The sequence below is a fragment of the Catharus ustulatus genome, chromosome 3 (genome assembly GCF_009819885.2).
Source record: "Catharus ustulatus isolate bCatUst1 chromosome 3, bCatUst1.pri.v2, whole genome shotgun sequence".
NCBI lineage: Eukaryota > Metazoa > Chordata > Aves > Passeriformes > Turdidae > Catharus > Catharus ustulatus.
In genome coordinates this window covers 99625248-99642557 of record NC_046223.1, presented here as the reverse complement: position 1 = coordinate 99642557, position 17310 = coordinate 99625248, and the positions used below count along the sequence as shown (strand labels likewise).

Below are 17310 nucleotides of genomic sequence, written 5' to 3'. Positions count from 1 at the left end.
AAGAGGGATTATACAGGAATGATACAGTATTAAAGTAATAGAATTCCATTACAAGCAATGGAATTTCAGCGCTTGGCTAATCACACACCAGTAACTATCTAATGATTTAATGCAGAGATACACAAAGTAGTTTATGCATGAGAACAACCTTCCTGTCTGACCTGAAACAAGTTGTGTAAGCTCACTGTAATAGATGATCACACATAAAATGAAGACAGTAGTCCTTTCCTGTCTCCAAAGACTACTGTGAGAAATTAAGTGGAAATGGCCTGCTACTAGACAAATTATTATACGTTTTACCTTTTGTAAAGATATTATAATATCTTTTGCAGTAGACCCAAGAGGCAACCCAGGTCAAGATTGCTGATAAAATCCTGAATAATTTACGAATACAGATGTACAAAGAAAGATATATTGCATGTACTGTAACTTTATGATAATAAGGAAGGTTATGGACTTCTTCCATACAATTTTAACCATTAGAAGAATAGATAACGTGTATCTTTTCTGTATGGTCAGTATAGGAAAATATTACTTTATAAGTGACTTTAACCTGTATAACTCCAGGCAAGAGTATTTGAAAACATTCATAGGTCTTCAAACGCTTTTACATTGTTTCACTGGCTTTTGTCAACAAAAACCCAGTTGAACCACACTCTTACCTTCCTCTTCTATGTCATATCACACCAAAGTTCTCCTCATTCTTTTTAAAACCACATAACTGAAAAACTGTCTAGTTTTTTATTTAACACCAAGCTAGGGATCATTTTTTTTACTTCATCTTTTTTAAATGCAGTTTTTAGACATTACATCTACTGCAGGTTGACAGAATAACTTCAGAGAAATTATCTTTCTGAAAGAGTAAAATACTGTCATAACACAACATAACAGGTTTGTAGAAATAGCGTAATAAATCTATGGGTATTACATTACATTCCGTTTATTATGGAGTTTCTATAGAATCGGTAAAAAAGGATAAGCTGTGATGTGTTCACCATATTTATGTCCCAATTAATGGAATTTTTGATGCCTTGAAAGTAATGTTTATGTCATGTTCAGCTAAATTGAAAAAGAGGATGTTGCTTACCTTTGTCTCAATTTGTTTGGTATCTAGATTTTGAAAAAGCAGTTTAACTCTTGTTTTCCCATCATCTGATGAGCCTTTGAGCTGAGAGAATTTAAACCTCCACAGCACATTCTAAAAAAAAAGGAATTTGATTAAGGACCCTGTTACATGTTTTTACCTAGAACTAAAGAATGATGATCAATGTTCATGTACTAAAATAAAGCACTACAGCACTAATGCAATGTATGATAACAGGCTCTCTGCAGAGCAATTAAAATTAACATTTCTATACCCTTTGTGAAAATAAAAGATGCAATATTAAAATTCACTAATTAAACTATTTTGAAATTCTCTAAGATATAAATGTTTCAATTGCCTACATAGCATAAAGATAGCAAAATCTTAATTCCATAAAGATCCATGAGGATATTTGTATCAGTTTCAGTATGAACACAATTCCATGCCATATCTTGATCTTTCATATTTCAGCAGGTTCATTTGCATAACATAGATAATTGTGGCTTACATAGATATTGCAAAGCTGAACTTACTAATGTATGAAATGTGGTTTGAAATTCTCACATTTTAAAGCTATAGAAATGCAAAAATATTATTATTGAACATAGTCTAAGAAACCACAAAAATGTGTTCTACATTACATGATGGTTTGTAAAATTTATGACTTCTAAGCTTCTTGGCCTCCCTCAGGTTTATGCATAGCATCTTACTAGTGTTGGCAAATTCTAGATTGACAGATATGCTTTACTATTTATGGAGATATTTTGTAAAAAAAATTTGGAAATTATTTTTAAAATCTAGACAATTTTCTGTATTTATCTGAATGTTTTCTATTCATCACCTGAAAATGTGTAATTAAAAAGACCCACAAGGTAACAACTTCCTGATGATGTTTCCTTTAAAGCCTATAATCTTAATAAAAATTGTCTGCACATGTTGAAATGGGCTTCAGTTCCTGGACACTGCTGAAGAAACACAATTTAAATACTTGGGAGGTTATTTCAAAAGCACGCATGGGAAAAAGGTTGCTGAGTTCCATTTGCCAACATGTCTCTTCTCAAAATATTTATTTTTAAGTAGATCAGTGCTACCAGTGGTCTTCAGAACCCTATTCATTTTTAAAAATGGAATGTCCTGGTTCCCTGCAGACATAAATGTCATTGACTTCTTAGAGAGATGTAACAGATGAAGAAAAACTGAAGTATGCTACAGCACTGTGATGGTGCTTAAACTTTACATTCACCAACAGATTTTAACTGGGTCCAGAGGGCCTAATTAGACCACCTGAAAAGTGCTCAAAGCTTAAATGAATTTGGCTCTAAACAGGAGAGATGAATGTTTGCTGTGTAATGTAACTGCTAAGATGGAGATAAATCAAGAACTTAGGAACAATTTAGTAATAATAAGCATTGCTGGAGTCATCATCTCTCTTAACTGTTGACACCGAGTGGGAAAGATGAGGAGCAGAGAGTGCTGGAAGATGGAAGAAAATGCTCATTTTGGGATCCCTTCATATTGTAGGAATGGCTGGAGGCACAGGATGGGGAAGATGAACCAACCACCCGACAGGATAAAAAGAATCTCTACAATAAGGTATAAAGCAGATGCAGGCTACAGAAGTATCTCAGTGATGGGCCCAAAAAAGATAAAAGCTGAATGAATTAAGCCCATCAAGAGCCTGGAATAGAATATGCAGGAAAACAAACTGTTCTAGAAAAGTTCATCAAAGATATATTTCTTGTGATGGAGAGATGAGTGACAATAAGGGAGAGAAGAACCCTGCTGACACCATGGTCAGTGAAGAAGGGGGAGGAGGTCCTGTTCCTGAAGGACTGCACCCATGCTGGGGCAGTTCATGGAGAACTGCAGCCCATGGGAAGAACTCATGCTGGATTCTGGAGGACTGTCTCCTGTGGAAGGGACAACACGCTGGAGCAGGAGAGGATTGTGAGGAATTCTCCTGAGGAGGAAGGAGGGGCACAGACAACATATGATGAACTGACTACAGCCTCTGTTTTACACCTGCCTCTGCTGCTGGAGAGGAGGAGATAAAGAAAATTGGGAAGCAGAGAGGGGTGAGAGGAGGGTGTTTTAACATCTGTTTTTTATTACTCATTAGCATACTCTGATTTGCTTGGCAATAAATTAAACTAATTTGCCCAAGTGAAGTTTTTTTTGCCCACAGTGATCACTGGTAAGTGACCTCTCCATTTGTCTTGACCCACAAGCTTTCACTGTATTTTCTCTCATTTTCCCAACTCAGGAGGAAGCCAGGGTCAACCCCCCACCCTCCAAAGCAAAAATTCTTGTGCTTTTTATTTCAGAATTTGTAATAAGAAGGCCCTTTTAAAATCGTTTTTCAGAAAGAATGCTTTTAAAACAGAATGTTTTTCAATGAGTACATGAGCTGGTTGCCCAAAATTTAGAGTCAAAGAGTAGACAGAGGACTGGCCTTTATTTTAATAATCCTCTTTGAACACCTGCTCGGGTGTAAGAGCATTCTTTGCATCAATAGAAGACCTTAATTTTTTCACTAATGCCAAGAAAAATAGATTCTTCAGTCAAATTGCTGTGTCCCTAATGAACTGTTAATTGCTTGTCCACTTTAAGACTCTTTTTTGCATTAATAGGAAATATTCTGAAATAGATATGCATATGGGAAAATACAGTAAAGTTCAGGTGACAGTTATGGGAAGTAAGATGAACTGCAGAAGTCACCATTACTCCCTCACTCAGCCTTGAGGATGCAGAGAACATCTCCATCTGTCACACAGATGTAGAATAAATGTACTTGAGCTCTCCAGAATTTTTACTGTTTAAAAATGGAATCAGTCTATCTGCTGGCATTCTGTGTTTCTCTTTAGGTAAGCAACAATGATTCATCTAAATGCCCTCATCATCAATACTGAAGGTAGGTACTGTGACACAAAGTCCTATTAATAGAGTAAGGTTATAATTTTAACGGTGGGAGTGCATGCAATCATTCTGCACATTTAAAAGAAACCCTTTTTATAGGCAAGAGAGATTACTTCTTATAGTTCATTTGTGGTTACATATAAAGTGTGTACAATTGTGCAAGAAGCATCATTCCAGAATGCAGTATCACCTGAGGGAGAGACGGGTATACAAAAGTATTTTCTGAAGTTTTATCCTGCTTCATGGGATGCACGCTTAACTTAATTAGTCTAAATTTTCATGCAATTTCGGTCATTATTTCTCTGCACTAAGATTTCACTAGATTTTAAATTTTGGGACATTTTGGCCCCAAACTCACAAAATACCAACATGCAAAAACTAGATCCTGCATCATATATCAAAATGCAATGTGTTCTCTCTTTTCTCAGAATGACTGACTGAATTTTTAAACAAATTTTGAGAAGACAGATCTTCTACTGCACAGTTCGATTAATGCAGAAAATTTTTTTTGTATATATGTTTACTTCTAATGTCAAAAAAAAAGTTAAAATCCACTTAGAATAGTATACATTAAAGTACCACTAAATTATACAGAAAATAGTACCATTATAGGCAGGGTTTGGATGTTGGCATGTATCATTAACCACTCCCTGTAGGCGCTTTCTATATAGCCACTGTTTTTCAAAATAAGTGCATGTAATCTTTTAGATTCTGACTTTGAAAAACATTTGCCTTTATTGTTTATTTTAGACATGACCTGAATTTCTTATGATGGAAGAATAATTAATCCTGTTTTATATCTGTAGCTTCAAAACAAATAGAATCAGGTGACATCTCATTTTTTCCACTACTTGTAATCTTTTATAAATCTTGAAGTTTTTCATTATAACAAACCAAGTTCTCTGCTAAATATAATCTTCCTTTGCTTTTATAACTTGAAAAGGAAGTTACTTTTTTATATCTTTCTCCAAAATGTTTCTGTACATGCTGTACAATTATAATCACCCCTTGCAAGTCCCAAACTGACTAGATAAATAAATAGTACAGTATATTGGAGGAATAAATACTGGACACAAACATAAAGAAAATGCAATAGATGATAACTTCAATAACTGTAAAACAATAGAGTTATATTTTCCTTTTCTTTTACTCTTACCTTTGTTTTGCTGTCAAAACAGGTAAATCCTAGAGCAAAGTCGACTGTGAAACACAGGGTATCCCCTTGCCAACTGCACACATATGTTTTAGACTGAAAAAAAAAAGGTATGGTTTTTGAGAGGACAACCGTCACTGTAAATTATTGTATTATAATAATATTTTATGCAGGTATTTCTGGCTGGGAAGACAGCTGACAGCACTGCTTTATATCAGTATGTTTGAAAATGGTCAAAAACTTCTGACTGTAAGTCAGTGTCACATCTGTCAGCTAGACATTAACTGGAGGTCTTTCATATTTCAAGTCACTCTTTCACAAAATTAATATATTCTTGAAAACCAACTCTTGCAAAACACAACACAGAACAAACAAGACCAAATCTGACTACTTCAAACTTTTGGAACTGCTTAGACTTGAACTACTAATGACTTTTGATATCACTTCCAGCAAATGTGCAGGCAACAGTGCCTAAATGTTTAGTGGTTACAAACTGATTATAGAGAAGCATTCTGTCTGCTTGACCTCTCCAGCAGATTTAAACTTTGTAGAAAATCTTTCCATTTTACAACACTTTTTAATTTGGGTGTGATGACATGCCAGGGCAGAGCTATGTTAATATTAGTTCATGTAATTTAATTGTAAGACCTATCACATCTTAGTTAGCACTGATACTTGCCAGCCACTGCTATCTATACACCAATTCCATTATAACCTTTCAGATTAGAAAGAAAAAAAAGTCTGTTTTATTAACAAAACTCGGAAGTTCTGGTTAAACTCATGAATAAGCCTTACAGTAAAAAGGTAGTTAACTCTTTCCAGGCATTTTTAAGGCTCACTAACTTAGGTATATGACAGATTCTGAAAAGACATGAACAAGATTTACTGTGATGTGGAGCAGCCCAATGACATTCACTGTTGACAGTTAGTAGCAAAAAGGCCATTGCCTTCAGCACCAGTAGAGATCAGATCCTGTCTCCAGGCTTTCCTTGCCATACCTTACCGGCCATTTTAAAGATTATAATTTGGATTTGTTTGTTTCTTCCAAGAAAGCGTTACTTCACTGTCATTGATGTATCATAAATCGCAATGTTGCCTCACGCTTAGACATTTGTTTACTCAAAAGTTTTGTATCTGGATAGTTTAATTAAAAAGAACACCCTTTTACACACAAGAATGCCCTAGAGGAGATTGAAAGCATTAATAAAACTTGCTTAAAATGCAAGCTGCCATTTGAATTGTTTTTTTTAAAAAAAATTTAGTATAGTCTAAAACGTCTGGATGATCGGAAAGGTTTCCTCACTCCAGTATTAATAAAAATAGTTAGTTATATTAAAATAAGCATTTTTGAGTTACAGTTATGACATTTTTAATAGGATTTTGAAAGGGCTAGGAGTAATATAAGTTCATAAGTGCAGATTAGTATTATAATAACCTCCACAATAATGGAGATGTATAATATTTCTGAATAAATTAATTTGCTCATTGGTTTTCAAGATCATATTATTTGGCATTTAGAAAGATTTCAGTGATTGATTTTCAATTAGAATGACATTTACATATCCTTACATTTCATTCAGTAATTAAAAGGTGGCATTAAGCACCAGTCATAACTTATTCTCCATTATTTTACAATTAAAAAGGTCATACTAGCTGAGCTCTGACTGAGCAAAGCAATTTTTAAAACTAGAATAAATTTAGATTCCCCTAATGGGTAAGCATCTAATTGCTCAGCCACAAATGGTGAATACTAAAATGAACCATGCACAAATAATGAGCTCGGAGTTCTTTAAAAGTATTCAGTATTAGGAAATAATGGAAACAGTTTGGAAATTACTCACAAATACTATAGACAAACATAATATGCTGAATTTTCACTGTTACTAAAAACAAATATGTGTTTTGTACTTACAAAACAGACTCACAGAGTTTTCTTTATAACAGAATTAGCTTGTATTTTGCCATATAAATTTAAAAGCCTGCTCATGGCATCTCCTCAGTGACTTCGAACAGGTTATCAGAAAGCTCTGTGGTAAGGACCCTCATCTTGACTCATTAACACTAGGACAGACCCTTATTTCTTTCCATTTTTGCCTTTGGAATAAGCTTCCCACGCACTTGTAATTGTGATCACCCTTGGCTATCTACAACAATTGTTTACATGGAAACTTGGCGTCAGAGGTCTAGGTTCAGCTTTCTTTAGGTGAATTTGAAAAAAAAAAAGAGAGAAAAGCACTGCATATTAACTTCAACAACAAAGAGAAGAACAGGCCTCATAGTGCAATAGCTAAGAAAGTTGTACTATACGACCAAGATCAATCATCTAATGTTCTCTGACCAATGTAACAATCCATAGAATATTATATTTGTAATAAAAGACAATTACAAAACTTTTACCTGTGTAATGTTCAGACATCAGTATCTCAATGCATGTTCTTTTAACTCATGGAAAAATCATTAAGTTGATAATATCACTGTTCAAATAGCAAAAGGACAGTGTATCTGACTCATTTATGACAGAATTCCTCAGACAGACCTCCTGTCTCTGATGGGAAGCCTGACTTTTGTCTATCTCTGGCTTTCGCATCTGTCCTCCAAGGCCCTGAGAGGACTTAATACTTACAATGAAAACAATATACACTCACTCTCTCTCCCATAGACAGAGGTTTCCCAGAAATAATTCAGCTTTGAACTTTGTTAGGTGGTCAAGAAAGAACTGGGCACACTTAGTGCCATGGTCTAGTTAACAAGGTGGTGATCAGTCTGGTCGGACTTGATGTCACAGATCTTTTTCATCAGTTTTTAAAAAAGGGCAAGGACAAGGGACATTTTACTTCAGTACTCTAAAAGAAAGACTGATACAGGGTTCTAACAGAAAGAGACATTACAAATATAAACAATGACGATCCAATTCATTCCAAAACCAGCTTTCTGGAATTAATTATGGTTACGAGTTACTGTGAATCTTTCCCTCACGGGAGAGAATGTGTAAACAAATCACCTAACACAAAAAGAAGGCTTCGAACTCGGCTCATAGGTGTTGGGTATCCAAGACAAGAGGTGAGTAAACACTCAAGCTGGAGAATGAATGCATGGGAAAAGACAACCAGGGGGCCTTATTTCCACTCAGAGAGGAGAGCACAAATATGCCTCAGATATGTGTGAGAGACAAAGCTTGGGGAACAAACAGAAAGAGGGACCACTTCATGGGGAGTCACAAGGCTAGGATGAGGCTGAAGCACAAAACTGTGTGGGTATCAAGCATCACTGCAGCCCAAACACAGATGTCTGGGGAAGGAAAGGCAAGGATAAAGAGGAACCCTCTTCTTCTTCAGTTTTCTTCTGTGCGTCAGTGTCCTCGTCCACATTAAGGTGTAGAACAGCTTCCCTCCCTGGCAGAGGGAAGAGCGCAGGCTCCGTGGATTTGAGAGAGGATTTCTGATTTCTCCACACACGTGGGTCTCCCATGCAGGCTGAAGCTGTAAATACATTTGGTTTCTTCTGGGCAATCCAAATGCTTCTAAATAAATCATGACATGCAATAGATTTTTTGCAATATTTTTGTTATTTCTGGAATATGAGTTTATTGCAACGGAGGGCTTAAATTAGCCCAAGTTCTGCCACAGGCATCCAGTGTAGTATGTCTGTATTCTTTTTTGAAGACAGAGTCTTTACTATTACTCTGATGTGAGATTGTATTCTGCCCAAGAAATAGGGGTTCAACCTGCTTTTTTTCAGTAAACTTCTTTAAAATCAAGATTAATAACTGTCAGTTGAGATAGCACATTCTGAGATCATCAACAAGGATTCTTAGTAAAAAATACCATTTAACATACATTTTTAAGAATCAGGGCACCAGCCTTTTCAGTTAGTACTCCTTTTCCTAAGTTCACGGCAAGTTAGTTTTCTAAGGAATAAGTGAGACTCAGTGATGTTGCTCATCTAAGTGTAACAGAAAAATGACATAGTGTATATTCATTTTAAAAGATATTACTTTTACAGCTCTAATGCTGATGGTCCTAATGTCTCATCAGATTCACAGTTTCAAAAATTCAGCTGATGATTGGCTACATTGCAGTTAATTATTGTCTTGCATGATGGACACCCTCATTTTGCCTTAACTACAGCACCAATATGCAATATATTCATTAATTTAGTGGTTTTTAATCTGCCAAAATACAGAAATAATACCTACCTTCTAGTCTAAGTGAATACAAATTGAGCATGCATATGATTTTGCTTGTTTATTTTCCAAAAAGCAATTGGAAAGTTGGCAATACCATTACACTTTCCTGCTCTAAGTACATTTTTTGCCTGCTATGCTCTTAACTGCTTTCTAGATATAGATATGCATTTGCTCTAAGATGAGCTAAAAAGGTTTATTACATGTAAATGAGAACACAGACATTATTTCTCACTATATTCATGATATTGAATTTAACACACACTTTCTAAAACTAAATTATGACCAGACAGCATAGCATTCATGCAATAGCCATATCCATGCAGTGCACATATTGCATACTGTATTCACTTACATTAAGTTACAGTATGTGCTATGCCTCTGTTTGAAAATAATATACCATCAGTGTAAAAAATGCTAAATTTTTTCTGAAAATTTGCCTTTTCTCAGAAAAAGTATTTACATTAAAATTAAATTATGCTACAAATCCAAAGAATGTATTTTTGGAGTAGAAGACTCCAGCATTGCCAATCTGAACTGATAAAATTTTAGCATCCTCCAAATATAATTTCTACGTGTTTCTTTTTATTTCTGAGACCAAATCCCTCCCCACGTTACATTTAATATTTTTCTTTATTTTTCAATCAATGTCAGTAAAAGTTGGGAGGAATTTTGTAGGTCTTGTCAGAGGAACTTAAATGCCTGAAAGAGAGAAGGACCTAAATGATTTGTTCTTTTATTCTGCATTAGAAATAAAGTAGCACACACCAGCATTTAAGATGCAGTGACAGGGAGGGAAAAAATTATACCAACAGCAGATGGTTTGGAACACAGATTCTTGCATTAAGACTTCATACAGCAGCTTTTTACAAGCTTCTAAATCATACAGGAGTGAGAGGGATAAGGTGTCTTAATGCATCCAGTGTATTTACAAAATCATAGAGTTTGGTAAAAGCCTTAACATGGGACCAGTTATGTGGAAAAAAAAAGTCATTATGAAAATTCCACTTTTAGCATTAAAAAAATCCAAGCAGGATGTGAAAATGAAGATAAGAGAAACCAGAGTTATTACGGTTTTACTGAGAAATATGTATCAGCCCACACATAAGAGAGAGTACTAGAAGGCAAAATTAAACCCGTTAATTCTCAACACAGCCTGCAAAACCTTCTAGTCTTTTTGCATAGAATTACTAGTGCTAAACAGAAATGCTTTTTAAACTTTTTGAAACAGCAGAATTGTTGAATTAAAAATGCAGATACTTTGGCTTTCTTATATTAAAAAAAAGTTATTTTAGCACAAAATATTTTGTATATAATTTTTTTTAACCAAAAAAAAAACAACAACAAAACTTTCAGAATATGTTTATAAAGTACACCAAAAGCATTGTCACTCTGAATTAACAATTATATAGAGAAAATGAAGTAACAATGAAATCTGCCATTCATCAATAGTATAAGAGTTTGCAGAAATTTCATCTAGAACAGACTCCCAAAACTCAGGTGCTATTCCTGTCCTAGATATCAGAACAAAAGGATAAGTGAAATAATTCAAGTGAGAGTGATCAAATGAGTACCATCTTCATTTTAAAACTGTGGCAGATTCACTCATTTGCCCATACCTTTAAGGAATTTGTCATGTAACAATTAAAAGGTTTCAGAACTTTAATAATTATGGACTGATACAAGTAAAACCACTCAATTGAGACAAACCAGATCTGATTAAAAATCTTGCACATTCCTTCAAGATCCACTGTTGCTGCAGCCAAAGGAATTACATCGTAATATCCTAAAATGCCTTGTTTTTGTATACCTTGCTGGTATTAGTATAAAAAGTGCATTCTTTAATAAAAGATGATACTGTAATCTGATGATTTCAAGAAGACATTATAGTTGTTTTTTTTAAACATTTATGCACATTTGTGGTTCAGCATATATGTATGCAAGAGACTCTGGCAGTAAAAGTAAGATTTTTCAAAGGACTCAAATGATGGCTCATTATATTTTCACTGAATTTCAATGAAAGCTTCTATTTATTTCAGTAGAAGTGCGACGAGCTTAGTGCTTTAGAAAATAATACCTAGGTTTAATTCACCCACGTTTTAAACACTGGCTTTCTCAGGATACTGCTCGACTTGAAACTTTTCCCTTTAAGTCACCTATTGAAACAGCTATCTGATTTATTTTTAATTTTTAATTTGTAATGCTCATGATATTACAGCAGCTAACTGCAAAAATGGTTTGCTTAGTAGAGCACTCATTGGATAGACTGATCTTTCAGAAACTTTCATCATCACTGAGATTAGGCATTAAATCACCATTCAGATATTAGGATTACATGTACATGTGGGATGAAGTGAATTTTACTCCACGGGGAATTGTGTTCCTGTAGGAAGACTAAGGTGAACTTGAAGGTTTGCTATTCATTGGCAAGGCAGATAATGCAGCAGTGGATGACTAGTCTTGACCATGGCATTCTCTCTGTAACATGAACCTATGGCTAAAGTAAATCTGACAGAAAAAAAGACTTGCTACCCTCTTTGCTGAACAGGCAGACAATGGCTTAAATTCATTCTAGGAAAAGGCAGTGAGAAAAATCTACTCAAAAGGAAAAATTCTAAGGGCAGCAGCTTAGAAAGGGTTATCTTTTAGCAGGAAAAATTCAAATTGTGTTCTTTAGCCTTTGCTTATGATAGAAAGTGGTTGTGTTTCCTCATCTCTGTCTGAGTAATGGCTTCACTGTTTTGCAGCAACTCATTTTTCCATAAGGAAAAGCAAGACTCAATAGAGACTTCAGTGTTAAGTTTCCTACAGGTAGATTGTCCCAAGCATATTTTCATTAATGTGAGGCAGATTTTCAGTGGCAATCACAGCAATCAAACTGACACCTCTTGTTTTAGCAGAACTAGTAGATCACTACTGGCTTACTTCAGCAAAGAAAAGGACTTCATTCTGATGCAGTTTGTTATTACATAATAATACACATTTTTCTTCTCTGGTGATCTATAAATTCTGGAATTTCACAGTTGAAAAGGGAATTTAATCAGAAATATCATCAAGAGACATTCCTGAGTACACAATTCAGTTGCGAATCAATGATGCTTTGACTTTGTTCTTCTATGTGATTTTTATAAATAATGGGTGGAGAATAATAGGGAACCCCAAAATTGAAAACATAAAATCCAACATCAAAATTCTAAGGTAATATTACTGTATAAATTTGAAATTCCATCACAGTAAATTCTTCCTAGTAAATTCTTGACAGATCACAGAATGGTTTGGGTTGGAAGAGTTCCAAAATGGGCCAACCCACCATATGCAGGGACACTTTTCACTACAACAGGCTCATCAGAACTCCATCCAACCTGGCCTTGAACTCCTTCAAGGGATGGGGCATCCACAGCATCTCTGGGGAACCTAAACCCACACTCTTTTGATTTAAAGCCATTCCCACTTTTTTTTATCACTATGTACTCTTGAAAAAGTCCCTCACCAGCTCTCTTGTGGTTTCTTCCTTATTCAAGTCTAAAAGATCCTCTGGAAAATAATAACTAAACTAGATTACCGTGATATAATTTTTATCAAAATATTTGGATTTATAAGTAAATATATGTAATATATAGAATAAAAAAAATAGATGTATTATTTTGATATAAATAAGTGCAATTTTAAGAATATTTTCTCTTTTCAGAAATGTTGATAATTTTATATTAATCATATTTAAAATACAGAATATAGAAACAACTTTGAGTTTAATAGACTTGGAAATTATTACATTCTTTCTCTGTTTTAAAAATTGTAATAAATGCAGCGCTTGATTTTTATCTGTTATGTGAATTATTGAATTATTAATAATGATTGAAAATGTATTTACTATTTATCTGTATGGTGGGGTTTTTTCATCAGTGTGAAAACAAATTAGAATTTAACACCATTTCTAAAGGTGATCAGTTAAATTGTAATTGTAATAAGAAAAAAAAAAAAGCATTGACAGCTCTATTTAATATTTTTTGCAATTCAATACATCATTTGCAGCTCATAAGGCTTACACTGTGATCAACCAATCATGTTTTATTCAACCTCTCAGGTCACCATGAAGAATTAATAGAATCATAAATGTCCAATGATAGATCATAGAAATGACAATCACTTCCTATTTATATTGTCTAATTTCTGCTAGATTTTGTCTATTTAAGTGGACTTCTTTTGGCTCAGTCTCCGAGGGTGGTTTAGACTACTATTTCTGCACCACCACTTAATTCCCAAAGATACCCAGAAACAATGAGTGTGTTTGTTTTGATGGTAGATTTACTGAGACAGCCAACGTTCTGAGCATCATAGGTAGTTGGAAGAGTTGAGTAAACTGTGATAGATAAGTGAAAAGGTAACTCATCTCTGACCAAGTTCCAGTGGGGATAGTCGCTAATATCTATTACATCTAACTTGAGTTGTAGTTCAATTCAAAGATCAATTCAAAATGCTACTAAAGAATGACTAGAAAACACATTTAGTGTAATGTTGCTGGAAGGAGGCACAGGAACTGAACTTCTTGTAGGCAGTCTGGATATGAATATCACAAACCCTTCTATTTTCTGTTGATCCAAAACCTTCAATTGAGCTTGTATCTTTCACACTAAAAAAATGGTTTCAAATGGGACTAATTCCATACTTCCATACAGCTTGGCTACCATATACTGTGAATGCAAGGAATCCATAACTCTGACCAGCATACATCATTATTTATATTCTTAGTGACTTTTAGAATGTTCAACTTTAAGTAAATATGCTAAGCATGTTGCTAAAATATGCACTGAAGTTCAATTTTAAAAAAAATAAATATTTAGAAGCCATTTGAACTTCTACATAAGGGATTTTCTCTATCTGGCTCCTAATTTTGAAATCATGAGGAATTTATAGTTATCTCCAATGGACAAAGAATAAATTCCTAACTAGATTAATTTTGTCTCTTTCTTGAGCTGTTTAGAATATGGGACCTATTTATCCATTAATTTGGTGAAACTGTGAAGTCTTAAAATGTCAGTGTCATTCTATGCAGCTCTTTCTTTTTGATCTTTCATCATTATGTAAGAAAAAAGAATGTGTTTTAAAATATAAACACTGCTTTTCATGTTATGAACCAGTTATTGCTTGTGACTGGTTAGTAAGTAGCATACAGTCACTATTACTATAATTTATTTTTATACAATTTTATACAATATAGTCAGCTGAATGCTTTTAAAGGGAAATAATGAGGAAAAAATACTGGTTTCCTTGACAGAAACTAGGTTATTGAGGTCAGTTGGAAATAACTTATTCACTTCTATATGTCTTAAATTAGCTGTAGTGAACCCTTTCAGACGATTTTTAATAAAGATATGCATCTGAAATTAAGTAACAATCTAGAAGAAACAGCAAACATTTGCAATGAAGAGGTTGCACAGATTATTTCCTAATCTGCAAAGTAAGGATGAGAGGGAAGCATTACATGGACAAGTTCTATAAAGAAAACCTTAAACCCATAAATCTTTAGTAGAAAACCAAGAGGTGAAAATCAAAACCTGTCACCAGTGTTCTGAAAAGATTTGTACAATGAACAATATAGGTTTCACAGAAAGAAACTTCATTTTCTCACATGAAAATATTATGAATACACTAGAAATTAATTCAAACTGAGGAACTAGCAGAAACAATGTCAAGGTATTATAAGGAAATTGAAAAGATGGATAGAAGAAAGGATACCGAAAAATAGCCAGAACCAGACACTTAATGAAAAATAGTCCATCAAACCAAATAGGCAAAGACATGAAAAGCTGAGGAAAAGTTACTGAGTTAGCCATGTCTTCAAAACAGTTACGTTATTTTTTGGTTGATTGGTTGGTTCTAATAGCCAATAACATTACTGCTGATTCCTTGCATATTTCAAACAGAATCAGCCTGAAAAACACACAGTATATAGGGGAAATGTTAAAATGGAAAAGGAAGATGGTGAACTAAGCATCATGTAAGGTATGTCACTCTCATGTCTGTCTTCTTTTTAAAGCGTGGAAGACTCAAGATCACAGAGGAAAACAGTGACTAGCTGGGATAACTAATATGCAGAAGCAATTACAGTAATTTCACAATTATAAGCTGCACTGAGTATAAGCCGCACTTCCGGGCGCCAGCAACTTTTCGTTCTTTGTCCATACATAAGCCGCACCTGATTATAAGCCACACATTACAATACAGAGTGTGATAAAAGGTATCTATTCTATCACCATCTGTTGAGGGTGGGGGCAGTGATCAGTATCTCAACGGCAGATATTCTGCTAATGAGCCATCCATTGAAACCAGGCGGGGCATTGTTCTTTATCTTTTCACAACCCATTCTTCCTCCAGCGAGTCATTTTCTGCTAATGGCCATTGAGTCCCACTGTGTGACTGATAAAATTACTGCATCCCATTGGAAGTTGCTCCAGCCAGGGGGAAGAGCCCAACATTTCTTACCAAGATAAAAACAGAGGTTTTGGGACACTAAGGGAGTACCTTTCTCCACTGGACTCCAGAGGAAAACCGGATTTCTCCACATCACCACTGGACCTCCGGAGGGAAACTGCACCTTCTACAGGAGCACTGCTCCAACTGAACCACATCTGCCACTGCAGGAGGATGCAGCCACCATGGAATGGGACTGCTACCAACACCCTGCCTGACAGGGTGTCAGGTTGTACTCTGACTTTGTCAGGGTTTGGAGTTTGTTTCTTTGTAGTACTGTATTTCTACTTTAATTTCCCTAGAAAAGAGATGTTATTCCTAATTCCCATATTTTTGCCTGAAATCCCCTGGATTTCAAAATTTTAATAATTTGGAGGGAGGGGATTTACATTCTCCATTTCAAAGAGAAGCTCCTGCCTTTCTCAGCAGACACCTGTCCTCCAAACTAAAACAGCAACTTTTTGTTCTTTGTCCATATATAAGCCACACCTGATTATAAGCTGCACTTTGGGTTAGGACCAAAATTTTAGTCAAAATGGTGCGGCTTATAATCGTGAAATTACTGTAATTGTTGCTTACAAAAAACCTAAAAATCATCAATTGCACTTATCTATTATTTATTTTTTAAAGAATTTTCATCATGGTGTTTTAGCAGCACAATACTTGTTGAAAGAAATTTAAATGTTTAATGTGGGACTCCTATAAAAAGCTCCAGGTCTACATTCACAATTGTTCCCAATAACTCTTTTTGCTTTATCCAGGAGCAGACATAATCTGAGTCACAATGATTTTGAGTCATATATGCAGCATCAAGAATCTTACCATAGGGAACAGTTTGATGTTAACTCCTAGGAAAAGAAAGACATGTTATAAATGCATACAAAATCATCAAACATCCACAGAATATGGGATTTATGTTAACTGATTTTGAAAGAGGGAACACACAGGATAATTGCATTATACATTTATGTTCATTAAAAAATGGTTTTGGATTTCCACTAGTGTTAAGTGAAATAATTTGCAACATTCATTGATGTTCATTTATTTACATTGTTTGCTTGCTTTGTTTGCCTTAATTTTATTTGTAATGTATATTCTTCACATGAGGACCCTGTATCATTCCAGGAACATGCATTTTACTGCTAACATTTCTCTATATGTTCATATCCTCAACTTGGGAAAAAAAAAAAAAAATTCAATAATTTATTTCTCTGTCTATGTCAGTAACTGATTTATGGAACAAAATTTGAAGAGGTTAACTAGAAGTACCTTTAAGCATGGAAAATACTGATATGGTAAAACATCCTGATTATTCTGTTATAATTGAACAGAATCCAGCCTATTTTAATTCTTGGAATAACTCACATTAAACAATTTTTTTGTCCAAACAATGCAAATTATTTCAATACTGTAGGTTATTCAGCTGTACAAGGATTGGAGAGAACTTGCAGCATCTTCATCACAGATGAAAATACAAAGAGAAGACTTTCTTCTGTGTTAGAA

At 34.6% G+C, this 17310-nt stretch overlaps 1 protein-coding gene across 4 annotated transcripts in view; it reads right to left on the bottom strand.

The window, feature by feature from the left end:
- Positions 1-17310, bottom strand: part of SNTG2 (syntrophin gamma 2) — a 218087-nt gene that overhangs the window by 8211 nt on the left and 192566 nt on the right. For all 4 annotated transcript variants that reach the window (XM_033056798.1, XM_033056799.1, XM_033056800.1 and 1 more), the window contains 2 exons: positions 5157-5249; positions 1088-1198 (listed from right to left, as the gene is read on the bottom strand). In XM_033056798.1, coding sequence (XP_032912689.1) covers positions 1088-1198; positions 5157-5249 — 204 coding nt within the window. The remainder of the gene's footprint in view (positions 1-1087; positions 1199-5156; positions 5250-17310) is intronic.